Raw genomic sequence first — 13,938 nt, forward strand, 5'->3', positions numbered from 1 at the left:
AAGGAAACGGAATCCAGCAACAAAGAAAAAGGATTCTATACCATGGCAAACAGATTTATCCCCAGGAATACAAGGTTGGCTTAACATCCAAAAATTAATTAATGTAATACACCATATGAACAAAACAAAAAAACATGGTTATCTCAATAGATGCAGAAAAAAGCATCTGACAAAATCCAACACTCATGATTTAAAAAAACACCCAAACAAACTAGGAGCAGAAGGGAAGTTCTTCATTCTGATAAAATACATCTATGAAAAACTCATAGCTAACCCCATACTCAGTGGTAGAAGACTAAAGCTTTCATCCTAGGATCAGGAATAAGACAAGGATGTCTGCTCTTGCCAATTCTAATGAACCACACTGAAGGTTCTAGCTAAGGCAATTAATCAGGAAATTGAAAGAAAAGGCATCTGGACTGGAAAGAAAGAAGTAAAACTATCTCTATCCATGGCTAACACAATCTTATAAATAGAAAATCTTAAGGTGTCCACTAAACTATTAGAAGCAATAAACTAATTCAGCAAGGTTGCAGGACACAATATAAAAAGTGTGTCTCTACACTCTTGGAATGAACAATCCAAAAATAAAATTAAGAAACCAGTTCTTTTACAATAGCATCAAAAAAATAAAAAATACCTAGAAATAAATTTAACAAAAGAAATGCAAATTTATACTCTGAAAAATGAAAAACACTGTTGAAAGAAATTGAAGACAACCAAAATAAATGGAAAGACATCTCATGTTCATAGATCAGAGGACTTAACATTGCTAAGATGGCAACACTCCCAAAGTTTACCTACAAATGCGATGCAATCCCTATCAGAATGCCACTGAGCTGGCTTCTTCGCAGACACTAACAAGCTGATCCTAGAATCCATATGGAAATACAAGGAATCCAGAATAACCAAAGCAATGTTGAAGAATAAGGCTCACACTTCTCAATTTCAAAACTTAACTAAAAAATTGTAGTAGTCAAGGCAGCATGGTACTGGTATAAAAAGAGACATACAGATTAGTGGATGAGAACTGAGAGCATAAAATAAATAAACCCATACATCTATAGTCAACTGATTTTCAATAAGGGTGCCAAGACAATAAAATGGAGAAAGCATAGTCTTTTCAGTTAATGGTGCTGGAATAATTGGATATTTACATGCAAAAGAATGAGTCTGAATCATTACCTCACATGATATCCAACTATTACCTTAAAATGGATCAATGATCTAAAACAGCTAAAGCCATAAACTCTTAGAAGAAAACAGAGACATCAATCTTCATAATCTTGAATTAGTCAATGATTTCCTACACACAAGAATAAAATGGAAAAAAAAAAGTTTCATCAACATTAAAGACTTTTAGGGCCAGGAGCAGTGGCTCATGCCTGTAATCCTAACACTTTGGGAGGCTGAGGCGGGTGGAACCCTTGAGGACAGGAGTTCAAGATCAGCCTGGTCAACACGGTAAAACCCCATCTCTATTGAAAATACAAAAATTAGCCAGGCATGGTGGCACATGCCTGTAATCCTAGCTACTCGGGTAGCTGAAGCATGAGAATTGCTTGAACCCAGGAGGCAGAGGCTGTAGCAAGGCAAGATCATGCCACCGCATTCCGCCTGGGCAACAGAGTGAGAATCTGTCTCAAAAAAAAAAAAATTAAAGACTATTAGCCCAGGCACAGTGGCTCACGCCTATAATCCCAATACTTTGGGAGGCCGAGGAGGGAGAATCACTTAAACTCTGCAGTTTGAGACCAGCCTGGGCAACATAGCAAGACCCCATCTCTATTATTTAAAAAAAAAAAAAATTTTTTTTAATTAAGACTTTTGTGCTCCTAAGGATACCATCAAAAAAGTGAAAAGACACTCATTTATGGAAGAAAATATCTGCAAACTATATTCCTAATAAGAGACATGTACCTAAAATACATAAAGAACTCTCATATCTCAATAATAATAATAAAAAAAAAAAAGACAAACTAGCCAATTTTTTTTTTTTTTTTTTTTTTTGAGACGGAGTCTCGCTTTGTCGCCCAGGCTGGAGTGCAATGGCCGGATCTCAGCTCACTGCAAGCTCCGCCTCCCAGGTTTACGCCATTCTCCTGCCTCAGCCTCCCGAGTAGCTGGGACCACAGGCGCCCGCCACCTTGCCCGGCTAGTTTTTTGTATTTTTTAGTAGAGACGGGGTTTCACTGTGTTAGCCAGGATGGTCTCGATCTCCCGACCTCGTGATCCGCCCGTCTCGGCCTCCCAAAGTGCTGGGATTACAGGCTTGAGCCACCGAGGCCGGCCTAGCCAATTTTTAAATAGGCAAAGGATCTGAATCAACATTTCTCCAGAGGTATACAAATGGCCAATAAGCACATGAAAAGATGCTTGTCATTAGGCATTCGGGAAATGGAAAATCACTTCACACTCCCTATATAGGATAAGCAAAAAGACAGACAACATTGTTTAGGCTGTGAAGGAATCAGAGGCCTCATACATTGCTGATGGGAATATAAAATGGTACAGCCACTCTGGAAAACAGTTTGGCAGTTTCTTACAAAGTTAAACACAGACTTTGTTTAACTTTGTTTTAACAAGTGATCCAGCAGTTTTACTTCTGTTATATACCCAAGAGAAATAAACATAGGTCCACGCAAAAACTTGTCCACAAATGTGCAAAGCAGCACAATAGCCAAAAGGTGGAAACAACCCAAATTTCAAACAACTGGTGAATGGATAAACAAAACTTGGTATATCTACACAATGGAACACAATTTATCAACAACAACAACAACAAAATGAAGTACGGATGCATGCTACAGATAGATTAATTGTGCCAGGCATGTTGGCTCACGCCTGTAATCTCAGTACTTTGGGAGGCCCAGGTGGGATGATCACTTGAGCCCAGGAGTTGGAGACCAGTGTGAGCATAATGAGATTCTGTCTCTACCAAAAAATAATAAATTAGCCAGGTGTGGTGGTGCATGCCTGTAGTCCCAGAGTTACTCAGGAGGCTGAGGCAGGAGGATCTCTTAAGCCCAGGAGTTCTGAGATTATAGTGAGCCATGATCGCACCACTGCACTCCAGCCTGGATAGATTCCGTCTCTAAAAACAAAACAACAATGAAAGACATAGCATGGTAGGTTCCACCTTGCTCTCTCTCGGATCACTTGTTCTTGGGGAAATCAGCTCCCTGTCATGAGAACGCTCAAGCCACGCTATAGAGAGGTCCACATGGCAAGGAACTGAAGCAATCTGCCAACATGTGAGTGAACCATTTTGGAAGGGGAATCACTAGACCCAGACAAATCTGCAGGTGACTGCAGTCCTGGCCAACATCTTGACTTCAACCTCATGAGAGTCTCTGAGTTAGAACCAAGAAGCGTCCTGTGTTAATTCACTTAGGATTAAAAAAAGAACCAACAAGCTAAGCCACTCCTAAATTCCTGACCCACACAAATCATGTTGTTTAAGCCACTAAGGTTTGGAGTAATTTGTTACACCACAATAGATAAACTTCCTCGACCTTCTCCTCAATGTTAGGCTCTCTCTCCTAATAACAGGCATCTAAGTAAATGTCTTCCCAGCAACTCCTCCTCTTCTTAGAGTTTAGTTTTATCCCTATCCATGTTTACAGAAATTGCTGCCATGTTACAAAAACATGATTCCATCCCTTGGCCTTAGGTGAATGATCCAAAAGTGGATACCTCACCAAAGGCAGGCCAAAAATGCCCTTCCCTGAGATCTTTATAACTGAAGCTGAGAAGAAGGCGGTGTCTTTTCAGTAGCAGAAGCTGTAGGATGTAAAACTTGGAGTCTATCAACACCATGATCTTTCCCACGTGGGAAAAGTGGCACGGTGGTGGGGAAGAATGAAGCCATCACATAGAGACAAGCAGAGATTTAAGGTAGACAAAATACAGACAATGCTAAGTTTCTGGTTCCAATGGTTCCTGATGCAACCCTGTTCTTCCAGTGGACAAACCATACATGTCCTATCACCTAAACATCTAAAATGGCACCCAGTATGTAAGAGGAAATAAAATATTTCCTAAACAAGTGGGTAAGATAAGCCAATATCCTTCCAACAATATCCTTTTTGTTATTGTTGTTGAAGCATCAGATTTGATTATTTGAAAGCTAGAAGTCCTAACCTATTCTTTGCTAACTTAATACTTGTATGTCCCTTTACTATTATACTTACAGCAGTATTATCTTTTTTTTTTTTTTTTGGAAATGGAGTCTCGCTCTGTTGCCAGGCTGGAGTGCAATGGCAATGTCGGCTCACTGCAATCTCCTGCCTCAGCCTCCCGAGCAGCTGGGACTACAGGTGCGCACCAAAATGCCCAGCTAATTTTTAGCCAATTTTTTGTATTTTTAGTAGAGACAGGGTTTCACCACGTTGGCCAGGATAGTCTCCATCTCTTGACCTCATGATCCACCCACCTCAGCCTCCCAAGGCAGTATTATCTTAATTACTGGTTTATATGGCCTCCTCCCCTACTACTAGAGGGCAGGACATTTTCTTAGTCGATGCTTAAGAAATGTATGTTTAAGTGATCTGTTCAATCCTATAATCTGCATTCTTCAGTCACTGTCATCCACTTATCAACCATCTAACATCTGCAAGGCATTGGTAATACAATAAACTTACTAGACTTGCTCCTGGATTCTCATGCATTCAATGAATTCATTCAACAAATATTAAGTACCTACTATATGCCAGGAGCTGCAAATAAACAAAGGACATGGTGCCTGCCTGCCCTCAAGGACCTTACAGTCTAATACAGACAAGTAAATGGACTACTATAGTACCGTGTGTTAAATGTTACTGAAGAGATACATACAGGCAGCTAAGCAGCCGCAAAGATTATGGCGAATTTACACTCTACATGAGAAGACTGGACATATACAGAAAAAGATAATAGCCAGGCAATGCGACACAGGCTAAGCACTAAATGAGTGATTTGTTTCCCCAATTACACTGGATTAATTCACACACTTCCAGATAAGACACTATTATGGAATGATTTTTATATATACATTCAACTAACATTTCCTAAGGGCCCACTATATGCCAAGCAACCCACTTAGCACTTTTCCAACAGTGTCTTATTCAATTCTCACATTTTGTAGATTAAAGATGTGAATCTGAAAGGGTGAAGTGACTTGTCCATGTCTACATATTAAACCGCAGAGATGGGATTTAGAATCATGTCTTCCAACTCCACATCCTTTCATGGGACATATTTTGCTTTTTCATTCATCCTACGGAATACAACAAAGTGTTCTGCAAAAATGAGCAACCACCAACTGCCAGTCTGATATAACTAGATGCTTGTCCACATTCTGAGATGGGACCATATCAGATCAAATTACTTTGGTGCCTATTATAGCATCATGTGCTGAAAGAAGTGCAGTTGGCTGAAGATGAGCAACTCTTTCAAGTTATATTTTAACAGTGTTTTTGACCACTATATCCGGTCAGTTGTCCCAGTGTTCAGTAATAAATCAAAACTGTCATTTCCTTTGACAGTTAACAGCACTAATGAATTCAGTATAATCTCACCATCCATCAGAAAAATTTCTAAAATGCAAACTTGAAGCTGATGATTCACACAGTTAGAAGAGAGGGGGAAATAAAGCAGTACTCACTGTTTTCTACAAAACTAGCATTGTTTGCAAAATCCAGAAACCGAGCAGTTGGTTAACTACTAATAACAAGCAGGTTGCTCCTTGGTCATTTAGCAAAAAGCTGCTTGTTGCACCACAGTCGATAGCTGAGAAGCATATGACTTCAAGTACTTTTGCTGTACAGTAGGATTCCATACATATAAATCAGTGGATCATTATGTAAGACAAGAAAAAATTCAAAATCTTCGCACCAGAAAGCACCTGACACTAAGCGTGGCACAAATCCGAATAAATGTATATTGAGTAAACTATATAAAAGCCTTTTGAAAATATCAGTTGTCTATGAAATTGAGAGAAGAAAAAGCAAATTACCTGAATCCATATAGGTTATGTTAGGAACTAAAAAATATGAAATAGCTGGCTCAAGAGGTATAACAGATTCACAAAGACCAAAAAAACAATGTTTACAAATGTTGAATTAAGAAGCATGAATTTGAGATTTCTCTTTAATTAAGTCACCACACTGGCACCCAATGGAATGCTAATAGGCAATCTCAGTAGAAATAACAAAAACTGAAAGAACTGATGGACAGAGCTAACTTTCCAATCTGTTCAAAACAGAAACAAGATGTACTAGTGAACACCTGAATTCCGCCGTTTCAGCTTTGTACCTTCACAATTAAATAATATCCTGGCCGGGCGCAGTGGCTTACGCCTGTAATCCCTCCCGCACTTTGGGAGGCCGAGGCGGGAGGATCACCTGAGGCTGGGAGTTCGCGACCAGCCTGACCAACATGCAGAGACCCCCCCTACCCTCGCCCGCCTGTCTCTACTAAAAATACAAAATTAGCCGGGCGTGGTAGCGCATGCCTGTGATCCCAGCTATCCCAGCTACTCGGGAGGCTGAGGCAGGAGAATCGCTCGAACCCGGGAGGCAGAGGCTGCGGTGAGCCGAGATCATGCCACTGCACTCTAGCCTGAGCAACAAGAGTGAAATTCCGTCTCAAAAAAAAAAAAAAAAAAAAAAAAAAAGAATATCCCAATATGCCAAAGCAGCTCTGTCAAAAACCTTCAACGCTCACAAACATATCTAATAACGAACGCCTCATTAAAATGTACTATCTGTTCAGAGAAAAAAAGTATTAACATATCTACAATACGAGACTGGGCTCCAAGAATATAAACCCAAATTGTACTGATTGGTCTGAATAAGCATTTTCCAAAATGAACAACCCGAACCTACACAACGAATACATTTAATTAGTTATAAAGCTTAAGACAACGCTAGTGATCTCAAACATTAGAACGTACGCGCTGAAGCCTGCTCCTTAGTTCCTTTTACCTGGAGCTTTAAATTTACAGAGCCATCATCTCCAGAGACCTCTGAAGGAAATTCAAGGCCAAGTATAGTATTTCATAAGTGAGAATAAAGGCACTCAATCCCTGGAGCCCGCGATTCCCGTTCCTGTCTCTAGACTGGACTCGGTAAAAGCCCGAGGCGCAACACCCCGTTTATCTCTTACGGGACCCCAGCACCTTAGCGGATGGCTCCACAGAGCCCACCTGGACCCCCATCGATGGGAGCAGAGGGGCGGAGCAGGGAGTCACGCTCCAAAACAAAGCGCCGCTCGCCCCACGCTGAGGCAGGCGCACCTTTCGCCCCGACAGGACGCAGACACACATGTGTCACCTGTGCGGGAAGGGGGAGCAGCGACATCCTCGGAGGTGCGTGCCACAGGCAGCGGTTGGCAGCTGCTCTGGCCCCGATGCCTGGTGCCCGCGGCTCATTCCCGGGCTGGGGAAAACTTTCGGCCGCCTCCCCTCGGGCGCGCCCCCACCTCCCGGGACCCCCGGGGCACGTGCCCCGACCGCGACGCCCCGCCCCAGGCCCGCCCCTCCGCGGCCACGGCTCCGGCCCCGCGCCCCCAGCCCCGCGCGGGCACCCGCGTGCCCTCAGGCGCGCCCCCGCGCCGGGCCCGGCCGGCAGAGGGCGGGGTCGCTCACCAGTCCGCAGCTCGTGCTTGACCGTGAGGAGCTGCTCTTCCCCGTCGCCGCCGTCCGCGCTGGTCCCCGCGGCGCCGCCGCTGCTGCCGCCCTTCTCCTCCATCTTCTCCTTTTTTCCGATGCCGCGGGTCGCTACGAGGGGAACCCAGGAGACAGCAGACGCCCGTCCCCTCGCAGCCGCTGCCGCAGCCCCAGGAGCCGGGGTGCGGCGGCTCCAGAACTCGGACGCAAAGACGAGTCTCTTTCCCGCTCTGGCCGCACGGCTCGCTCCTCGCCTCCTCCCCCTTCGGCGGGCACCGCTAGTACCGCGCAACCAAACCGCCCCCTGCTCTACCGCCGCCTCCTCAGGCCGCTCCGCCCACAGCCAGCAAGGTAAGGGAGCCATTCGAGCCGCTTTCGCTGATTGGGCACAGGGCGCGCGCGTCTGCCAACGCCGGCTCCAATTGGGCACTCCGCTGTGACGTTTCACTAGCCGCCCCGCCCCGCTCCTGGAATTGTTGTTGCTTGGCGGGGAGGCAGGAGAGGGAGGAGCGCAGCCACTCCGATTGGTGAGACCCAAAGTTCTGCCCCGCCCATTTCCTCTAGTGCGCACGCGCAGTCAAGACCTTCCCTTCCCTGACCTCCCCAGAATGGTCACACCCCTTATTCCCCAGCTTCGATCTGTTAGTAAACAGTGTCTAGTAGTCAGGAGGCGCTCGGGGTCTCTGATTGGCTACTGACGAAAGAGGCGGGGAAGGATGATTGGAACATTTGGTCCGCCAATCACCGTGGACAGAGGAGGGGCCTGGAGGGTAGCGCTTATAACCCACGTGTTTGCAGACAAACCTAAGGGTCCCGGCAGCGATACTTAGTTGTGTGACCACCTGCAAGACGGCGTTCCCTAAAAAGGTCTTACTCGCGCTAGTGAACCCTAAACAAGTTAAAGCGGAGTGTTTGTGCTTAAATAACAGATAGTTCTTAAACGTTACAAAAATTCACAGTCCCAGCTCCCGATGAGGAATTTTGCAAAGAAGAGACATTTCCATTTGGTACAAGACTCTTCCTAGACACCGAAAGGATACAAAGATTAACAAAATAGAATACAATTCCTCCCCTAAGCAGCTTTCAATAGAACGTGAGAAACAGACTGTGTGTATACACAAAAGAGCTATAAAGCAGAATTTGGAATAAAGCAGTCGTACAAAGCGTTAGAGAATCTCGCACGGATGGCAATAATTATTCCCAGACGAGGAACTGGGAAAAGCTTTTAGAGCAAGGAGGCATTTGAGATAACCAACGTAGAGGATGGCTAAGAGAGAAATACCAGCAATAGACATTTCACACAGAGACAGTAACTGTGAACACTGGCCTACAGCAGAGAAGGCAAGGGTGGTTTAAGTGATTGATAAGGTTAGATGAAAGTTTGATGTAAGAGATACAGCTGACCAGGTGAAATGTGGTAAGATAATGGAGAACTAGGGATGCTGTGCTGAAAAGTGCAGATTTTTTTTAGTACACAGTGATGAACTGAAAAGAAGAGGAGAGAGATAGCAGGGCAGGAATCCTGCTGCAAGGATAGAACTAAAGGGAACCTGATTTCTAGTAGCAGACACCAGAATGGGAAAACGCAGAAACTTAAAGATGTGCAGTTGGACGTAATTCACATAGACGTGATCTTTTAAACTAAGCATGGATTGGATCACGAGTCAACACACTTTTTTTCTATTAAGGGCCAGATAGTAAATATTTTAGGATTTGCAAGCTGTATGACCTCTTTCACAACTACTCAGCTCTGCCATTGTAGCTCAAAAGCAGTCATAGACAATAAATAAAAGATGTAGCTGTGTTCCAATAGAATATTTTTTATGGACATTGAAATTTGAATTTCACATAGATTTCGTGTATCATAATATATTTTTCTTTCAATTATTTTTCAATCACTTAAAAACATAAAAACAGGCTGGGCGCAGTGGTTCACACCTGTAAGCCCAGCACTGTGGGATGCTGAGACAGATGGATCACCTGAGGTCAGGAGTTCGAGACCAACCTGGCCAACATGGCAAAACCCCATCTCTACTAAAAATACAAAAAATTAGCCAGGCATGGTGGCAGGCGCCTGTAATCCCAGCTACTCAGGAAGCTGAGGCAGGAGAATTGCTTGAATCCGGCAGGTGGAGGTTGCAGTGAGCTGAGATCACACCATTGCACTTCAGCCTGGGCAACAAAGCGAGACTCCATCTAAAAAAAAAATATATATATATATATATATATATAACAATTCTTAGCTCAAGGGCCGTTAAAAAACAGGCAATGAGCCAGATTTGGCCTACAGGCCATAGTTTGCAGACTCCTGGATTCGATTGCTGTGAAAGAGAAAACACAGAAGCCTTGCAAGTTCCTTCAGGTTGCTGTCACAGCTCCCTGGGCTTACCTGCCTGGAACATTTATCACTACACTAAGCCATGACTGCTTACTTACTTGTCTTTCTCCTGCAAAAGTCATGTGCTATTTGGAGCCAGGCAATGACTGTGTGCAACTGTTCATTTGTTCACTCAAAAACTTTTATGCCAGTTATATACCAAGTACTGTGATAGGTGCTAGAGACACAGTGGGAGTGCAGATTCAGTCCTTACTCCTATAGAACCTACAGTCTAGCAACAGATATAAATATTATCACATAAAGAAAAATAAACTTTCCATTGTGATCATGCTGTAAAGGAAAATTACAGGGTGCTACAATAGGATGTATCAGGGATGCCTAATTTAAGTTGGAGGAGCTGGAAGACCTTTGTAAGTAAGTATTATTTAAGCTGAGTCTTTAAAAATGAGTAGGTTTTAACCAGGATGTGGCAAAAAGTAGCCTGATGTTCACCAATCTCATTTCCTCTTCTGGACACACAGGAAGACTTTTTTTTCTTCCCCTTACCGCCTTTGCAGTTAAGTTATGGTCATATGACTGTGATCTGGCCAATGGGGTATGGGCAGACCCTATTGGTGTGATATATACCATTTTCAGGCCTGACCAGAAAACTTCTTGCATAATCACTCACACTCTCTTCTCTTTCGACTGCTATAACAAAGGCCACATTTTTACTATGGGTATGCCACAGACTGGGAGGACTCTCAACCCCTGAGTTTCCACTTAATTCTTTAAGGAGCCACCTGACCTATATCAGACTGTGATGTGAGCAATAAGTACACAGTTTTAGGCATAAGCTAGTTAGATGGGATGATTTGCTACCAAAGTATAATCTAGCTTTATACTACTTCATATGTGAAATATGGAGGGATCAAAATTTTAGAAAGGTGTCCTGAGGCAGGCAAAGAGCCTACTCTGTTGAGAGATTGAGAAAGTCAATGGAGCCTTAACACAGTAAGCAAGGAATGAGGTTAGGGAGGTAAGCAGAGGCCCAGTCATGAAGTATGTGGTTGCTCTTATTAATATTTTTGGACTTTATCCTGTGGGAAGTGGGAAGCAATAGAAGGAATTTAAACACAGGAATGATATAATCATGGTAGTATTTTCAGAAGGTCACTGAAGTTAGTGTTTGGAGACTGCGCTGGAGAAGGCAAAATGGGATACAAGGAGACAGTTAGGAGACTATCACTGTAATCTGGGCAAAAGATGAGAGTGGGTGCAGTAGAGATGGAGAGAAATGGAATGTTTCTGCATTTATGTTTTGAACTTGAAGGATTAGATTTGGTGAGTGAGAAAAATGGAAATATCTGAAATGACACCACCATTTCTAGCATGAGCAGCTGGGTGGATGGAATAGGATGGCAGTACCATTTAATAATGAAAGGGGCAAATTGAAGGAAGAGCACATATGAGAGAGAACGTCAAGAGTTTAATTTTGAGACATCCAGGGCCAGAATCAAGTAGCTATGTGGATATATGAGTCTGGAGCTCTGAAGAGAGGTCTAGCATAGGGACGTAAGCTTAGGAATCACTGGCACATAGATGACATTTGAGGCCAGAGGTATGAATAAGATTACCTAGGGAGAAGCCTGGGTGTGGTGGTTCATGCCTGTAATCTCAGCACTTTGGGAGGCCGAGGTGGGCAGATTGCTTGAGTTGAAGACCAGCCTGGTCAACAAGGTGAAACCCTACCTCTACTAAAAATACAAACATTAGCCGGGCATGGTGGTGCATGCCTATAATCTAAGCTACTCGGGAGGCTGAGGCAGGAAAATCACTGGAACCCAGGAGGCAGAGGTTGCAGTGAGCCAAGATCGCGTCATTGCACTCCAACCTGGGTGACACAGTCAGACTCTCTCTCAAAAAAAAAAAAAGAAAAGAAAAGAAAAGAAAAGTTGGAATAAGAAGGTGGAGTAGAGTTAGAAGAGGAAAACCTGGAGAGTTTTTTATCTTGGAAGGCAAAGTATTTCCAGAAGGAAAGAATGGTCAGCTGTATCAGATACCCTAAGATGTCACATGAGGTCTATAAACATCCAATGAATTTGTCAACTTGGGTGCCACTGATGACAATATCCAGAGCAGTTTTGGCAAGGCAAATGGAAGGTGAGGAAGTAGTAACCATGTGTGGGGACATATTTTACTCCGAAGGAAAATAGAGAACAAAGGTCCTAACTGGAGAGATCTGGGGAGTTTTTTTGGTTTTTTAATCTTATCTTCAAATAATCTTAAAACTGCAGAAGAGTTGCAAAACTTAGTAACATTAGGAAAGCAGAAGCACGCCATGTGATCACTTAGATGTGCACACGTGTAGGAAGAGTTTCTTCCAGAGACTTAAGCACTGTGCTGAGTGATAGGAGGGAGGGGAGGGCATGGGTTAGGGATCTGAGGAGACTGGAAACAGGCTGGAACAGCCACTGTGAGAAATAGATATATCCGGGCAGCTTGTATAAACGCTGACTAGCACGGGGCTCCAGTGGAGTTAGAAAACCTGAATCAGGATAGTGAAGTGTCTTTCTCTAGCAACTTACATATTCCCTCTGGGTGGGAGATGAGCGGTTGGACAATAACCTGGTTAAAATGAATGGCCCTGGGGCCCAAGCTGGGTAAGAAGACAATGAAGCCAGGATAAACTGCTAGCCTGGAAGAATAGGATGGAGTCCAAGGAGTTGGCAGTAGTATGGATGAGTTCTCAACCTTGGATGAACATCGGGATCACCTGGGATACTTAAAAATAACAACAAAACAAAACAAAAAACTCCACCACTCCTACCCCTAAAAATGTGACTTAAATTGGTCTGGGGTGGGGCCTGGACTTTGGGATTTTTTTTTTAAAGCTCCCCACATCATTAACCTAATGTACAACCAGGTTTGTAATGCAGAACTCTTGCACAACTATTAGAGCAGAGAGTGGTAAATAACAGCAAATTGGAGTTTTGGTAAAAAACAGCAACTTTTCAGAGGTAGTGATGACGCTAGAGAGAAAAGGAGGGAAAATTATAAATGAGTAGCTGAAAACGCCAAATTAAATGGGTGGGGGGCTTGAGTGATAGTGATATGACCAGACAGCTTGGAGTCAAATGAGGAAAAATTGTTGAACTGGGGTGAGATAACGGACTATGGCCTGGAGGATGCAGCAGCTGGAAGTGAGGAAAACGCCACTGTTCCCTCCTGCTCTGAGAGATGGAGAAGTAGAGAGGGAAGGGTCCATGAAAAGGCTGGGGCAGAGACGTTGTCCAACAAAAGGTCAGATTTCTGCTATGGCCAGAAGAGTAATCAAGAAAAGACCTTGAAAATATGTTTCTTCCTCTCAGAAACTGACTTTATCAGCTGGGCGCAGTGGCTCACGCCTGTAATCCCAGCACTTTGGGAGGCCAAGGCAGGAGGATCACCTGAGGTCAGGAGTTCGAGACCAGCCTAGCCAACATAGTGAAACCCTGTCTCTACTAAAAATAGAAAAATTAACTGGGCATGGTGGCACGTGCCTGTAATCCCAGCTACCAGGGAGGCTGAGGCAGGAGAATCCCTTGAACCTAGGAGGCGGAGGTTGCAGTGAGTGAGATTGCGCCATTGCACTCCAGCATGGGCGACAGAGCAAAACCACGTCTCTAAAAAAGAAGGAAAGAAAAGAAATTGACTTTATCCAGGCTGGCTTGGTACCTGCTGCCAGAACAGGGTCCGTGCTCACCCCCTTTTGTTGTAGGCCTGTGTCTGTGGCACCATTCTGTGTGGTCTCACCTATCCTTAGCTTTACCCCTCTTCACTGAGAAGTGGAGAGGATCACTTGATCCTCTCCCAGGAGTTCTTGAATCCAGCCTGGGCACATAGCATGACCCCATCTCTAAACAAAAGGAAAAAGAAAAGCCACTATCACTTGCCATAAATAGGAATCAGGAAGTAAATATTAAAATAAATA

General features: G+C 43.8%; 2 protein-coding genes across 15 annotated transcripts in view; one reads left to right on the top strand and one right to left on the bottom strand.

The window, feature by feature from the left end:
- The window catches only part of RPS6KA5 (ribosomal protein S6 kinase A5), a 200,239-nt gene extending 192,303 nt beyond the window's left edge, over positions 1-7,936 (bottom strand). For 4 of the 5 annotated variants that reach the window (XM_073998073.1, XM_005562022.5, XM_065549226.2 and 1 more), the window contains exon 1: positions 7,628-7,936. Coding sequence is in view for 1 of the 5 variants with exons in the window: in XM_005562022.5 (XP_005562079.1) it covers positions 7,628-7,730 (103 nt within the window). In the remaining 4 variants the exon portion in view is untranslated. Of the gene's footprint in view, positions 1-7,313; positions 7,403-7,627 lie in introns of those variants that run through there. The other variant, XM_005562024.5, reaches the window with a different exon arrangement.
- DGLUCY (D-glutamate cyclase) overlaps positions 7,629-13,938 on the top strand; it is a 164,134-nt gene continuing 157,824 nt past the window's right edge. For all 10 annotated transcript variants that reach the window (XR_012416061.1, XR_012416060.1, XR_012416067.1 and 7 more), the window contains exon 1: positions 7,629-7,999. Coding sequence is in view for 4 of the 10 variants with exons in the window: in XM_065549230.2 (XP_065405302.1) it covers positions 7,747-7,999 (253 nt within the window). In the remaining 6 variants the exon portion in view is untranslated. The remainder of the gene's footprint in view (positions 8,000-13,938) is intronic.

This window comes from Macaca fascicularis, chromosome 7 (assembly GCF_037993035.2).
Source record: "Macaca fascicularis isolate 582-1 chromosome 7, T2T-MFA8v1.1".
NCBI classification, from domain to species: domain Eukaryota; kingdom Metazoa; phylum Chordata; class Mammalia; order Primates; family Cercopithecidae; genus Macaca; species Macaca fascicularis.